The sequence below is a fragment of the Pelmatolapia mariae genome, linkage group LG16_19, assembly GCF_036321145.2.
Source record: "Pelmatolapia mariae isolate MD_Pm_ZW linkage group LG16_19, Pm_UMD_F_2, whole genome shotgun sequence".
In the NCBI taxonomy this organism is placed as follows: domain Eukaryota; kingdom Metazoa; phylum Chordata; class Actinopteri; order Cichliformes; family Cichlidae; genus Pelmatolapia; species Pelmatolapia mariae.
The window spans coordinates 6,121,681-6,137,497 of NC_086241.1; the positions used below are offsets into that span (position 1 = coordinate 6,121,681).

General features: G+C 41.8%; 1 protein-coding gene across 18 annotated transcripts in view; it reads right to left on the minus strand.

Moving 5' to 3' along the window:
- Positions 1-4,069: 4,069 nt before the first annotated feature.
- Positions 4,070-15,817, minus strand: part of tns1b (tensin 1b) — a 160,263-nt gene continuing 148,515 nt past the window's right edge. For 15 of the 18 annotated variants that reach the window (XM_063499947.1, XM_063499939.1, XM_063499945.1 and 12 more), the window contains 11 exons: positions 14,737-15,779; positions 14,207-14,293; positions 12,048-12,176; positions 11,725-11,817; positions 10,082-10,159; positions 9,836-9,904; positions 9,654-9,680; positions 9,147-9,315; positions 7,785-7,853; positions 7,592-7,621; positions 4,070-6,844 (listed from right to left, as the gene is read on the minus strand). In XM_063499947.1, the coding sequence (XP_063356017.1) occupies positions 6,706-6,844; positions 7,592-7,621; positions 7,785-7,853; positions 9,147-9,315; positions 9,654-9,680; positions 9,836-9,904; positions 10,082-10,159; positions 11,725-11,817; positions 12,048-12,176; positions 14,207-14,293; positions 14,737-15,779 (1,933 nt within the window). In that variant the 3' untranslated portion in view covers positions 4,070-6,705. The remainder of the gene's footprint in view (positions 6,845-7,591; positions 7,622-7,784; positions 7,854-9,146; positions 9,316-9,653; positions 9,681-9,835; positions 9,905-10,081; positions 10,160-11,724; positions 11,818-12,047; positions 12,177-14,206; positions 14,294-14,736; positions 15,780-15,817) is intronic. The other 3 variants (XM_063499954.1, XM_063499956.1, XM_063499941.1) reach the window with 1 other exon arrangement.

Sequence of the window (15,817 nt, forward strand, 5' to 3'; positions counted from 1 at the left end):
TGCTTTAACCACTTTTTTACACACTTTGTTATATTCAGCATTCAAGTTGATTAAAGATGCTATTTTCCCACCAGTCTACATCCAATAACACGCTTTTAATTTTGGCAAATTTGTTAAAAGTGTTGAATTTAAGTCTGTCATTTACAAAAGTATTCTCATCCCGCTCAGCGTTCTTTAACAGTCCCTTTTGCGGTAATTACAGTTTTGAGTATTCGTGGATAAACGTTGGGTTTCCTGGATTTGAGCGGGTTGATCCAATTCTTCCTGTCAAAGCTTCATCACACGGCATGAGAAGCATCTGTGAACATCAGCTCTCTCAAAGCAGGGTTCTGAGGGGTTTAAGTCTGGGCATGGCTGGGAAATTCTGACAGTTTGAGCTGGAATCGCTCTGCGATATTGTGTGGGCAAAAATATTGAGCCACACCTCTTAATCTTTGAATTCAGGTGTTTACAGTCCCATTACCGCAAGTTTATAAAAAATCAAGCCCCTATGGATGCAGTCTGCCTTTGCAAATGTTTGTGAGAGAACAGGTTGACTGAAATTGAATGTCATACTGTAATTATCTCGGTTACAGTTGATGGTGGAATGTCTTGGAGGAAAGACATTTCTGACTTGTTGCAAAGTGGAAGCATTTAGGTACCACAGCAATCCAGCCACCACAGCAGGCCATGTAAAGTTACAGAACAGGGTCGCCAAGTGCTGAGGTTTGTAGTACCAGACCTGCTCTGGCATTAACATCAGACTTTCCACCAGGAGCTTCAGGGTTTCCATGTCTGAGCAATTGATGCAATGTAACGGCAATGTGTAGCTGACCCAGTGCTTTTGTACATGTAATGTACATCTTTGTCTTAGCTGTTGATCTTAGCTGTATTTGCCTGCTTTCAGTCTTCCTTCTGTTTTGAAGAGTATCTCTGCCTTTGCCACTGTGAAGCAGCCATAAGCTGTAATTTATTCAAAAGATGAGCGCGGCCACCATAATACAACACATTGATTTTAGACATTTTGAAGTCTAAGACTAGTCCAAAAGTCTAAAGGCAGAAAAAAACATCCAAAATTAAACAATGGACATGATCTTATATGAAGCAATTTGATTGTTTCAAATTTCACTGAGTGTCAAATTAGTTTTATTCAGTATGGCTAATGTTAGCAGTGCTAGCACCAGTAGTCTTACTTTCTGCAGGCTATTGTCCACATACCTGTGTAAAATGTGGTTGTACATTGCTTTGGTTGTGTGGGTATATGCCATAGCACCCTGACACAGTCTATATAGGATTGTTCATTTTCCTGTAACTGGTTTCTGTCCACCTCACAGGGAGACGGACACACTTTCATCTGTCTGCAGCCCCGTTTAGAGTCTTGGAAGCAACAGATAAGGCCAGTTGTGCTCCCGTAAAATAATACATCTGTTATTAATCTTACTTCTCATCACAGAACCAATGTCATTTATTTGAGCATTTTAACATGACAGACTATAGAGATTGACACGAGGCAGACTGAAGTGGAAATGAGCAGAACTGCAGTTGACTTTTTTGGCACACTCACATTGTCCTTTAAAGGATAGTTTGTAACAACAGGTCTGTTATGAGCAGTGCTTTCAGTTTTAGGCAATGTGAACTGTGAGACCTTATGTACATGGGTGTGTGCTCTCCATTGATATCAACTGGCTAAATGGCTGTTATCAGCTCTTATCAATCCCAGACCTGCTAACAGGCGGATATCAAATAATTCAGTGGCGGTTGTCGCCCTTGTTAAATAGAAATATTAAAGCAGCGTTTCAGTCTTAAAACAATGGACTTGTGTGGCGTGAGTTTGAGGCCAGGCTCTTTGGACTTTGTTTTTTTTTTTTTGCAAGGTACTGCAGCTCAATTTGCTGCAGTACCTTGCAGCAACTTGTACTACTGGAGCATCTATATTTATTGCTGCACATAAGTGCTAGAGTCCTTCTGTGTAATCTGTGTTGCCCTGTTGTCTTTTCACATTCTTCTTCTTCACGTTGTTTCCTTTTTCCCTCAAGGTCAAGAAAGTGTTCTGAAAAGATGAGGGACGCATCTATGGGTGTGATTTGTGTACTCCAAAAAACAAAAACCCTCCTAAGCATCATGAAAGCAAACAGAATGGACCTGACTACAGTGCCTGAGTGCTAGATTTGATTAAATTATAATGTAAAAAACAATAAAGTGTAAATGTGCACAGATCAGAACCACATCTTTGCACGTCGAGCCAAACATTGTCTCACTTTAAAGTTATCCAACCAGGAGGATAAATAAACCTGTTTTATTGCAAGAGTCTGACTTTACAGACATTCTTTACATCCTCTCAAATTTCATATGAAATCCTTTAATAACAATCATAATCCACCTTTTTTTTTGGACTCCTCCCTTTATCTCCCCCTAAGCCCCATCATCCCACTCTGTCACACCAGCGCTCTGCATGTTCTCCATCGCTACATCCATGAATCTTCTTTGTCGTCTCCATATTCCACATCTTTGTTCAGTACGCCCACACTCCCTCTGCATGTATCCAGACTATAGCAGCCTTGTCTCTTTTCAAACTGCTCGACATCTTGGTTCTTCCTGGTCACTCCCAGTGAAAATCTTCTGTCAGCTCAGCCTCCTGTCTTTTGTCAGTGCCACAGTCTCCAATGCATACATCAGAGCAGGTTTCGCTACCATCTTGTAAACCTTCTCTTTCATTTTTGCCGCCATCCTTCTTTCACAAACCACCCCTGACACTTGTCTCCACCCACTCCATCCTGCCTGCACTCTCTCCTTCACCTCTCTGCTAACCTGGTGCTCTGGTGCACCGTCTGTGGCTTTCGATGGTTGACCCCAGGCAACTGAACTCCTCCACCTTCACTCCCTGTGCTCTTTGCACCTTCATTTTTCCACCTGTCTCCCTCTCACTCACACACATGTATTCTTTCTTACTTCTACTGATTGTCATTCCTCTTCTCTCCAGAGATTACCTCCACCTGCTCCTTACTCTCAAACAGGTGACAATGTCATCTGCAAACATCGCAGTCCAGTGACTCCTGCCTGACTTCATCTGTCAGCCTGTCTGTCACCACTGCAAACAAGATCTCTGATGTATTCCCCTGTGACCCCTGCCGCACACCTCACCAACGCTGGGTGGCTGTGGCTCAGGTGGTAGAGCAGATGAGCTAGTGATTGGGAGGTTGGTGGTTCAATCCTTGGCTTCCCCAGTCTGCATGCCAAGTATCCTTGGGCAAGATACTAACCCCAAGTTGCTCTCCGATGCGTCATTGGAGTGTGAATGTGTGTGAATGCACTTAAGTATAGAAGGAAGTGCTTGTATGAGTGGGTGTGAATGGGTGAATGAGGCATGTTGTATACAGCGCTTTGAGTACTCTGGGAGAGTAGAAAAGCTATATAAGAAGCAGTCCATTTACCATGTCCTGCATATACTTCTCTGCCACCCCGACTTCCTCATGCAGCACCACAGTACCTGTCTCGGCACACTATCAGACGGTTTCAGTGAAACTCATTCTGACCTCCTCTGTACTCCATCAGCACTCTCAAAGCAAACGTCACAGCTATTTCTTAATTTGAAGTTTCACTGCTGCTCACTGATCATCACCACTCTTCTTAACCAAACAACTCATTCTAACATCTTTATTGTGTAGTTACCACAGCTCTGCAGATCACCTTTATTCTTGAAAATCAGAACCTGTACACTTCTCCATTTCTCAAGCATCGTGTCACTCTACACAAGACTGTGTTAAACAGTCTGATTTAAAAAGCCTTCTCTCGTAGACATCTCTATATCTCCATGGGAATCTCATCTGAGCCTTTCTGCTCTTCATAGCTGTCCTGTCTTTACTCATCCTCTACACTTCCTGATTCACTAACCTTACTCCTCCCCTCTCTCAGTACTCCTCATTCACTCATTAGTTACCACAATCCACCTATCAATTTGGTAATCAGTTTAAAAATGTTATACCCCCCAAAATGCAAAATTGTAATATTTTATGCTAAATTAACCTCAAATCTTCAGTTTCTGCACAACAAAGCCAACCTGCCTGTTTAGTGAAAGAACAAACTTAGGCGGTTTTGATTTGTACTGCTTTTTAATGTGTTTTTTCCATCAGAAATAGTAAAAGCCATACAATGTAGCAAACCAAAACAACATGACAAAGCTCTATACAGGAATAGTAGCTCATTCACACACATTCTTGGGTCCAGACTGATCTGTCTAGAGTGGGCAGACGCCACTGGAGTGTCCATCTTGGCAAGCAAATGACTGACATTCAGTTTCATGGTTAGGAAGTCTTTTATCTTTTTTTCCCCTCAAGAAGGAGTTTGTAGGCAAAAAAAGCTTATTTGTCTTATAAGCTGAGCCAAGAGGCAGTCGTCACGTGAAACTCGCACTGATATCTTCCTTTGGGCTTCTCTGCGGAAAGGCTGGTTTAAATGAGACATGAAGATGCTGTGCACAGATTAGTCAACAGCCCGAAGTTTACAATTTGAGTCGAGCATGCAAGCTCCTGCTAATAAATAATGGAACATTCTAGTCAGGTATAAAACTCCTGGAAGGGCTCCATTGCTTTTTTCCTTTTTGGAGACGTAGGTTTGAGTCCATATAGGCCCCCAAACTAACCCTTACTTATTTTGCATCATGCTGCCATAGGTGGGAGTTTTCATTGCCGCTCATTCCTTTAATTAAAATTGAAAAAGCAAAATAATTTTGTTTGTCAAGAAAACTACAAAATCATTTAAGTTTTGTCAGTGATCAAATTATGTTAACTCAATATTTCACAGCTAAAACACTGTATTAGAATAAAAGTGGCTCCTTTGTAGTGATCCTTTTGCACCACACGGGGGAAGCAGCTACTTACTAAACTGACTTGGTTTGGCTGTTAAGAGCCTCAGAACTACTGTGAGGCGGTGCGAACGTAAGGACCCCCGATAGTCTGCCTGAATACACGCAGGGACATGACACAGGTCTGTCAACTGCTCCCCTCCACTCGGTTGACAACAAAAACACGGATAATACTTTAACATTTTAAGTGCTCTAAACTTGGACAACGCATTTTCTTGGCAGGTTTTAAGTTAATAAAACAGCGGCGTTGGCATCACTTTAGGATAACTCCAATTTGGACTTTAGTAACAACCATTTTTCATACAAAATATTTCCCCCAAGAAAACAACAACAAGAATGTTAACAAAAGAAAATAATGCTGTGAAAAAAACATTCAAAAACAACAGTGATACCCCTTTTAAAATGCACACACTTTACACCTTTATATACGTCAATGCACTTGACTTTAGCCAAAATAAAAGCAATCTTTTCTTCTTGCTTTCAGTAATCTTGATGTATACTTTATAATACATGTATACAAGATAATATAGAGCAACAAAGCAACAAAAATAAATATCTTAAGTCACTGTTTGGAAGTTTATATATATATATATTTATATCTATATATGTATATTTATATGTATAGCTTACTTTTGGGTAGGGTGAGAGCTTCTTTCATCGATGGAAACTTTGAGCAGAGAAAAGTGCAGAGCAGATTTGGAGGACTAAATCTTTTTTCTTTAAAATAAAGATCGTCCTCAAAAAAAACTGCCCTCGGCCCTTCAATCATGAGTGAACGGTGTGGCTATGTGCTGCGGAGGCTGAACAGAGGATGGCGGCAGACGGGAAGCAAACCCTCCTCCTCCTCCTCCATGCTTCTCTGATACAATCAATCCCTTGTGGATGCAGTGATTCAATGGCCTGTTCTATGATGTTTTTTCTGTGGTCTCACTGAATGCAAGGTTCAGCTGATCTCTTCAGGCTCAAGCTGCACATCAGTCGCATCTTCAGCTACACTACGAACAGGGAAGGACCTGTGGTATTTTGGCTATTTGCATATATTAAGACGGCGTGGATATGTTTTAGGTTCTTCTTTTTTTTTCTCTAAAAGCTCTGCATTTAGTTAAGAAAGTCAGGCACCAAATGTTATCTAGAACAGTCCTACTCAAAAAAAAGCAATCTAGAGTATTTACACAGCCCTTACCAGCTGCAAAAAATCTTTTTTTTTTTTCTTTCTTTTTTTGCAAGATGGCAACGGTGCAGAATTGACCTACAGTATCAGTACATACAGAAAGAAACAGTATTTTTTGTTTAAGCAGCCATATTTGTTTTACAAAAGAATACTTCCGACCCTCATAGTCAGTGGCACGCTATACCCGCCCTGACTGCTTTTTTAAAATCTTTGGTTGACCAGTCAAAAAAGCCTGATAGATTCACAATCCACCTTTTACATCACACTACTTGACTTCTTCTTTTTTAAAAAACAAAAAATGAAACAGTTGCTAAAAAAAATAACATTTGCACACAATGTCATTCCCTCTTCCTGTTCATGAGTTAACCCTGCCCGGGAGGTTAAAGTCGCCTCCCTTGCCCTTTGTCACACACAGCCACGCCTCATCCTGCACTTCCTCTGGTCCATTCTGGAGTCCATCCAAGATTATAAGCAAACGCATGCAAGCCGCGCACACACGAACACACTCTCAACACACACGCGCACTCATTCTTTCACAACTACACACGCGTTGGCTTAAATGTGAAAGAGCAGGAAAAATAAAGCGATACGTAAAACTGAAAGCCGAGAGCGTCTGTGAGGTTTAAAAGAAAAGGAAGGAAAATAACCAAAGTTATTTTTGAAAAAAAGCGTGAGGGGTTTTTGCTGACAGCGCTCATCGTTTCTGCGAGGTGATCATCTTCGAGACGAAGTTGACGATGGCGCTGGCAGGTTGGTCAGGGTCCAGCTCGGCGAAGAGGTGGCTGACGTTGTCTGTTGTGCTTCCCTGCTTACGCGCCACAAACCCAAACAGCCTGAAACATCAATATTGGAGATTTCGTCATTAGGGCTGCCATCTTCATTCATCAACGACTTAAAGCAGATTTACAGACACTTTAAGGTATTTTTGTAAATGTGTGTTTGGTTTTGTTTATTTAGTTTAATCTCTTCCGAACTGAAGCCATCGACAGGAAGTAGTTTTTGAAAATACATTACCTGAACTATTGCCAGGATGTACTTCATTATAATACCAATAGTACCCTTAGTACAAACTAAGTGAAACTGAAAATGTTCCTGCTTCCCATGGAGGTGAGGTTTTTACCAGTTACCAGAGCGTTATTACAAAAAGTACCTTTTAAGTAGTTCACATTAGAGCCCTACTGACATAACAGCGGATAGCGTATTAAACGATATATCCTTATGTGTTTGTAACAGCCAACTAATCAAAATTTAAAAAGGAAGGAAGAGATGGAAGTAACACCGACAATTGTGTTGATGTTACACAATCCACCAGAGGGCACTGTGTAACTTCTCTGTTTGCAATGTGTTTGAAACACTACAAACACAAGCAGAGTGTGAACGAATAATCAGCAGGTTGGAAGAGTAAAACAAACTGTTTCTTTTCAAACTTCAATGCCATATCATCTTAGTAAGGACTCAAATTACTACACGAAGCAACTGTTATGGGTGCGTCTGACAGAAACTAAATATCAGCATCGGTCAGGCTCTTAAAAAGAGCACTTTCAAGTATCAAATGTTGACTGAAAGGAAAGTTTACTTACTTGGCTGTTCCTCCCTCAGGCTTGTTCCATCTGAAATGATTTAAAAGTATTTTGTTTAAGGTCTTAATTAAACAAAACCAATGTGCTACTTGGACTAGCTGAAATCACGGGGCAGAGACTTTAAACACACTTGAGGAACTGAAAACAAGTCGCTAATATTGTTCTAAGTATTTTAATGGCTCTCTGTACTCACTTTCTGTCCTGAGGGTCTATATCGCAGAACGTGACAGTGTTGGTAGGGTAATGGCGTCGGAAGAAAAGCCTAAAAAAGATGTAAATGACACAAAACTTAAAAAGTGAAACATCCATTCTGTGGAGTGGCATGTCTTATACTTTTATAGAGCTTTTAAACAGAGCAACCATTGATGATTTAGACTGATTTGGTCAATATGAACTTCAAACTCAGACTGTCACAGTTATGCAAGGGCTCTACTTTTTCTCGTGTATCAGTATCAGTAAGCTATCTCTCTTTGTCAATGCTAGCATGCTTTTCCTGACAGCTATGCATTTAAAAACAATGTAAAACTTGTGGAAGCTGAGCTTCTATGATAATGCTGAAAGTTCATGTTTTCAAGCATTCAAGTAGTGAACTTGAATGCTTAAAATCACTCTTCCTGTTAAAAATGAGTTCTTCTTCTCAGCCGTCACCAAGTGCTTGATCACAAAGTTGGAGTTTAGGGTTGCTTTGAGAAAACTGCTGCTGTGAACTACCACTGTATAAATAAAGACTGAAACGTATGATGCACATGTCCACCCTTTTTCTTCTGCTTATCTAAAGTGCTTTTGGTATGGCCACAGGCTAAAGGAGAGTAAGACTTCCTTTCTCCCCAAGATCTTTTTCCATCTCCTCCCAGGGAATGTTGAGATATATAATCGTTCCAACAAATTCTACTGCGGGCTCCCGTCCCAGCAGGGTGTGCCCTAAAAACCTCAAAAGGGAGGTATCCAGGACACATCCTGATAAGATGCTCAGATCACCTCAGCTAGCCCCTTTTGACACACTTTTGACACTGTGCTCCTCACAGTATCTCTAAGGGTGAGCACAGCCACTCAACAAAGGAAACTCATTTTGGTCGCTTGTATCAGCAGTGTTATTCTTTCTGTCACTACACAGAGCTCGTGACCATCATTGATGACTGGGACACAGAGCCACTGGTTAGTCAAAACCTTGGTCTTCTGGCTTAGCTCTATCTTTCTATAACAGGCCAGTACGTCTGCTTCACTGTTCCCTAACACCCTTGCAAAGCTCAGCACCCAAATGTAATGATGATATGCAGATGTAATAATGGGAAAGCTGTGAAATAGTTAATAATATAGTGTATAAAAATTCTAATACTTTAATTTTCTCTATTGTTTTGTGATTGTGTTCAGTTGCTCATATTCATTAATACCAGCCCTTTAAAGACATGTTTATATCTTAAAATACACTGGGATGTCAAAGGCTCGTCAAAAATATGTCTGCAACAACATCTCCATATGACATGTAACGTCTACACTTGTGAGACATTAAACACCTCATCATGTTTTAGATGGGACAGGCGTGGTTTAGACTTACTTCCTCTGGTTGTCAGTGAGTGTGATGCCTTGTGAGGACACCTTGAAGTGCACAATGGTGGCAGTAGGTGGAGAAGCAGCAGCCAGTGTCTCAGATATGGCCTTAGCGACAGCCTGAGGCCCTGTCAGTGATTCCATCTCCACTGAGTTGATGTAGAGAACATTGCATGCTGCAAAGAGAGCAGACATCCCAGCTGTATAAATGGTGTCAAACCCAATCGTGAACAGTCTGTTCATGCAATAATGTTGACATTGTCCTCATTAGAGTGCATGCTTTCTGCAACAAGGCTGGGGTTTTAGAAACCAAACAGATCATTCCACATAAAACATTCTGTCTGTTATGGAGGGCAAGCTGGACGCTAGTGTTAAAAGACATGTTCTGGGGAAATCTGTCACACAGGACTGTTATTTATTCGTCTTCATTTGTGGAGCATACACGGACAGACAACACACAGACACGATGCACATTCCAGTTGTAGGTTTCCAAATGAAAGTGCACAGGGTTTACCATGGGAATCAGCAGGGGCCCTCAGCACTGGGACAACAAGAACGTCACGTTGTCAGAATGAGTGACAAAACACACTAATGACGCTGACAATTATGTCCAAGAACCTCAAAAATTGGCTGACTGTCTTGGAATGTTAAACTTAAATAACTGAATGACTTTTAATACTGAGGAGGAGGTTTTACCTGCTCCTTGTTTCAGCCTTTCAGCCATCGGGTTTGCTGTTGTGACCTCCGGTACTTCCTCAGTGAGATCTGATTTACAGGAGAGAAAGTTTAAAACTTACAGTTTTGGCACGAGGACTCCATCAAGGGTCAGATTTTCAGTTCATATTACTTTTTTTTTTTTTTTTTTTAAACTGTAAAGATTTGCTTAAGAGTAACACAGAAACACTTGGAATACATGTTACACAGAACACTTATTGCACATACCTGTGGTAGGGATGACTAGTTTGCATGGGAGGGCCAGTGGTGTTATAGCATGTTGGTAGACCAATGCAGACAGGCAACCTGTCAAAGAGAAACAAGTTTTTATAAATGTTCAGCATTACTTAAAGGGAGTTTTGAGTTGCCATGAGAAAATTTGTGGATTTTTTTTCTCAAATAACTGGATCAATCTGCTGCAACTGGTTGAAAGTGATGGGAGGAAGACAGGACGGACGGTGGAAGAGAGGCAGAGATCAATAATAACTAATGATTAAATGCAGAGAGGTGTATAAACACATAGTGAGTAAAGAAGAAACACTGCAGTGCATCATGGGAAGCCCCCCAGCAGCCTAAGTCTATTGCAGCGTGACTAAGGGAGGATTCAACATCATCTGATCCAGCCCTCTAACTCTATGCTTTATCAAAAGGAACATTTTAAGCCTAATCTTAAAATTAGAGAGAATCTGTCTCCTGAATCCAAACTGGAAGCTGGTTCCACAGAAGCTTCCAGTTTGGGAGTGTTGCTTTCTTCAGTTATAACGACCATCTTGACACGTGGTATACACGACCTGTAGTTGGTTAATTGTTTAACAAGATTGCTGCCATTAGGCTTTTATTATGGAGACCCATATTAAAATTATAAATAAAGAGGTAAATGTATGTGCAGGTAATCCCCCCTGAGCATTTTGACCAGTCTGAAGCATGAGCTTTTGACTCTTATAGTGACTTTTTCTTGTAGGTTTTCTACAATAGATAAGCCCTATCTACCTGCTTTTCAAACCTTCTGTTTCCATTGGGCAGCCAATCTTATGAAAGCTAACTTAAAGGGAGGTGAAGGGAGTTAAAAGGCTTCTTTTAGGGAGTGTATGAACTGAGGGGCTGCATCATGGCCAAGGATTACTGAAAACTACTCTATTAGTGTCGAAGAATACAAATTTAGATTTTAAATTAATCATAATGGATCCCTCGTTAACTAAATCTGTAGTATGCCTGACTTCTTACACAATGACAGCTGAATCTTTTAATTGGAGTTATTAATGTTACTTTTTTTTTTAATGGTGGAGGATTATGGATAAACTTCACGAGCTCTGAAAGAGGGATTCAAAGGACTCAGGTTTAATTGTTAGATGTATTCAATAAAAGGCTCTTGAACCCCACCATTCATTGTTGGCTGTAATGTCACACTGAAGTAAATATTAAAAAAAAAAAAAGATGACAGGAAAAACAAGTTTTGTGCTTTTGTTTTAGCTGAAATTAAAGAAATACAAGCAAAAACTCCACTAAAGAATAAGGGTGATAAAGTGAGTTACAAGCTGAAGACAAGAGTGGAAGAGAAGAAACGAGGAGCGCGAAGGCAAAAGTTCACAGAAGTTGGCCTGCCCCTTTAGTGCATGCAGACGCACACGCACCACACACAGCCGTGTAGTGTAATTAGTAGGGAGAATACGAGTGAGATCACGTCACTCAATACTATAATTACAGCAGGATTAGACGTTTTCAAACTTGGAAAGGGGCTCAGATTTTCAGCTGACACAGAAAAGAGAGAAGGCGCTCGTGCTTGACTTTTCCTACAGACTCGTTATGTCACTGCTAAGCTGTTAGTGTATGTTTTAGAAATGAAAGACAGTAGCAAGAGTGCTTCCACTAACCAAAGTAAGGCTCGTTGGGGCAGCCTTTCAGCTTCACTCCTTTAGGGCTGCTCTCAATCAGGAAATGCCTCACCAGCTCATTGGTGATGTCACCTGCAACAAAAGAGTCGAGCAGTGCGTGAGTCCAGGCGGGTAATACACCAGCTGAATCACATTCAGACATCGCCTCATATCTTTGGTATTAAGGTACTAACATTCATGCTGCCTCCACCAAAACAAGAAGAGCTGCACTAAACACAGAAGTAGTGTGTGTACTGAATATTTGGCACATTTGTAACTGCTTTGATGTAGCTATTCATACTGCCCACCGTCCTGCCCCCTACCTTTCTTGTTCGGATGCACAGTGGGTGGAGGAGACGCCACCTTCATGGCTAGGCCATAAGCTCCTTTGAAGGAGTGACTGTCCCGGATAACAAAGGCTCCAGGCTCCCTGTCCTTCAGCAGGCTGATGGCTGGAACACAGAGAACATTGAGTTACTTTAGAACATCAGGAATCTGGGAGGTGACACAATAACCTACATGAAAAGCCACAGGTGCAGCAGGGCTGCTGAGTCGGTTTATGGACCGACTTAGATGGATTGATGTTCCAACACTCACCTCAAGATAAATTAAGGTCTTTTAACAAATCTTTAAACAAATTTCCCACGTATGGGACTAATAAAGGTTATCTTAACATCTACTGTCTGTTAATCTGGCATCATCAACAAGCCACATTTCATTTGTGCCTTTCTCAACAACCAAAACTCAAATGTAAAAACTCCTCGGCTGTCCGTTTCTGATAGCATGCTGTTGCTAGCAGCCCACAGAACGACTCGCTGTGCCTCATTATGGCCTCACAGATTAAATAACAGTCACTCTTTACTTTTGCTGGGTTCAGATGACACAACAAAGATGTAAAGCAGCACCAATCCAAAGATTTAGGCTACAATGGATAAGAGAGGCCATCAACAGTTGCCATCTATCAGTAAATGCTAGTAGTCTTGGGTACAGTGTAATGCATGAAGTGATACATCGGCCAAAGGACAAGCAGTCCAGATCTGTCCTCTTAGTATGATCTAGTGTTTGTTTAAATTCTTGTCTTTAGTTGTAATTCTCTGGCACCTCTTCCTGATGATATCAAATAGGGGCAAAAGGCAGCAAAGCCAGATCTGGTCTGTGTTTATGTAGAAATGTATGCATCCTGGCCAAAGTCAGCAAGAATCTTTGAGCCTACAGTCACCTGATACCACACGGTGACCATCTTAAAGTCCTAAATGTCATACAGAACTAAGTGAGCCTGGCATTAGTCTTGTTATTTATCTATTACATGCACTTTCCTCTGTGTTATGCCAATAAGTTGTAACAAAGCTCAGTATTAGATTACATTGTCAATGTGCAGGCCACTGGCAGGTTGTTGTTAAAAGGAGAAACTGCATACTACAGTATACAAACCACATGTTACACAATTATGGTTAGAAGCTTTATTTGTTACAATAAGTACTTAACAAAAAGAAATGCATTTGAGGGAAAGAAAAACTGGACAATATGTCCACAATGAAATACCTCTTTATTATTCCACCAGCTAAATTTAGGTGATGGAATTTGGAGGTCAGAAAAGTCATTAAAGAATGAAGGTAAGCCAAGGAAGAAGGTGGCATCAAGTCAAAAGTGAAGCATGAGTAAGAGTAGGATGAAATGAGTCCTGACCCTTTGTTTAAAAAAAAAACAACAAAACTGCTGTTGGTCTGCATTTTATTAGAACTACAACTTCTAACATGACACTTTGCTTCAGACACTCCATTGTTCACAGAGAGGAGCTTTAGAGCTTTAACTTCACTGTTTAGTTCAATGCCCAGGCCTGTCCACATGTGACAGTTTAAGGAAGGAAGATGGATGAGATGAGCAACACATGCAGATGTTCCCTAATTCTCTGCATATGGTGTGGCTTTCTTTCTGGGAGTGCACTGCACTAAGTATAAACTCTCCGTGTGTCTGATGTCATCGCAGTTGAGCATGTGCTTATGTTTAACATGATATAATCCATTACAGGCCAGTCACTAGCCGCTGACCTCACAGCTAAAACACACGAGGACAGAAATGTTTTGTGTATGCTGCTGCATGCATCGTAAGTATTGTGCATATGTGTACGTGCATTTATCAAAAGTGATGACGTTGCCGGGTCCAGTGACTTACATCAGTGACATTCAGAACAATGACTTGAGTTTCAACAAAGACTCCTTTTAGTCCAACTCAAAGGATTCAGAGTAATACTCAATTAAACCATGCAGCCCAAGTCATTTCTATAATATGCTCTGTATGTTCACCACAATAACGTTTGCAAAAGTACTGCTCACAACACAGCTGATATGTTACGCTGCTAATGATGACAGCTGCTTCTGTTCCTTAATGTCTGTCTAAATGTTTAAAAGTATGACATAAATCCACCCACTTGGATGGATCTATATTTGATTAATATAATAAATGAGGTCTTTTGACTTCCTACCTTGCTCTCTGGAAATGTCAGGTTTGTACCAGAACTTGGACGTGTCTTGAACAAACTTGACGTTCAGCCTGCTGTCGGGGCTTCCATCTGCAACAAAAATCCAAAGATGTAACAGGAAATCACAAAAATATATCCTCTTTGTCTTGACTGTGAACTGGATCGGCCAAGATATAAAACAGATGTCACCCCAAACACTCGAAACTCATTTAAAAAAACAAAACATCAATGCTGATTGTGGACTGCTGTTTTTGAAACCCTGACTTCACCATAGTGGTGCTTTGAAACTGTACTAATTGTTTAATTCTAGAGTTAGCTGGCCAGCTTGCCAGCAAGATCAAGCAAGCAAGCAAATCCATAGTTTACTGAGATATTACCTCGGATGCTAATTTTGCACAGTTGACAGTTGATCAGTTTAAATCAGGTATGTCATTTTCATTTTTCTGGTCAGAGTCTGGAAACTTTTCCATCGCACTTCTATATACAGTGTATGGAATGAACCCCTTAAGAATCCATAAATTGTATTTACTTACCAGGCATAGTGAACCTTGAAAAGTCAGAAAGGGTGTGGAAGTAGCTGGGATTGCCTCCTCCACTCATTGTGGGCATCATCTTCCCGTTCATCGTGCCATAGGACAGCGCTCCGTTTGGTCTATCGCCGCTTGACATGCGCCTCTTCTCTGGAAGCTGGGGCTGGAATCCAGGGGCTGGACTGCCCTGCCTGAACCCTAAACCCATCCCCATCATCCCTCCATCTTGGTAGCCTGCAGGTGAGATGGGGAATGAGGGAGTTGGTGGTCCCTGGTAGCCCGAAGAACTGCTCTGTCGTGACAGGTTCCCATGTCGTTCATCTGGTGTCGTGTAACCACTGTGCATGGGGTGACGGTCTAAACTGGGGCTTCTCTGGGACATCTGAGAAATGGAGGGGTGACGGCCCAACACCGGACTTCCTTGAGCGTGTGTGATTGATGGCTGTCGGCTGAGCACAGGGCTGCTCTGAATAGGCTGACCGAGGGACGGCTGTCTGCTGAGGACTGGGCTCTGCTGGGGCCCTGGCCCCATAGTAGCCTGCCTGTTGAGGACTGGACTGCTCTGCGCTCCCTGAGATGGACAATGACCGAGGACGGGACTGCCGCTGAGACCCGACACACCCACTTCAAAGCCATTAGCTGGTGATGTCTGCTGGCTCATGACGGGAACTTCCTGATTACTACTGGGGCGCTGCTGGAGGACGGGATTGTTAGTAGAGCCAATGATGTTGGTCTGGATCTGTTTACTGGGGCTTCCATGACCGAGTGTGGTCTGAACTGGTTCTGAACTGGGCGGGTTGGGATCTGAGGATGCATAGCTTCCTAACAAGGTGCTGGGACCCAGGTAAGGTGGTGTGGGTGTTGCAGTGCCAAGGTAGGAGGAGGTTGGAGAGCTAGAATCCAGGTAGGATGAAGTGGGGGTATTCAAGGCTTGATATGATGGAGTAGGAGTGGGGTAGGCACTCTCTGTAGGCTGGGAGCGGAACCCGGAATCAGTAGTGGGTTGGGACGGAGTGCTAACGCTGCTCTCTGCTACAGGGTGATCGCTGAAAGAGAAGCGAGAGAAGTAATTAAGCGTGCGTAA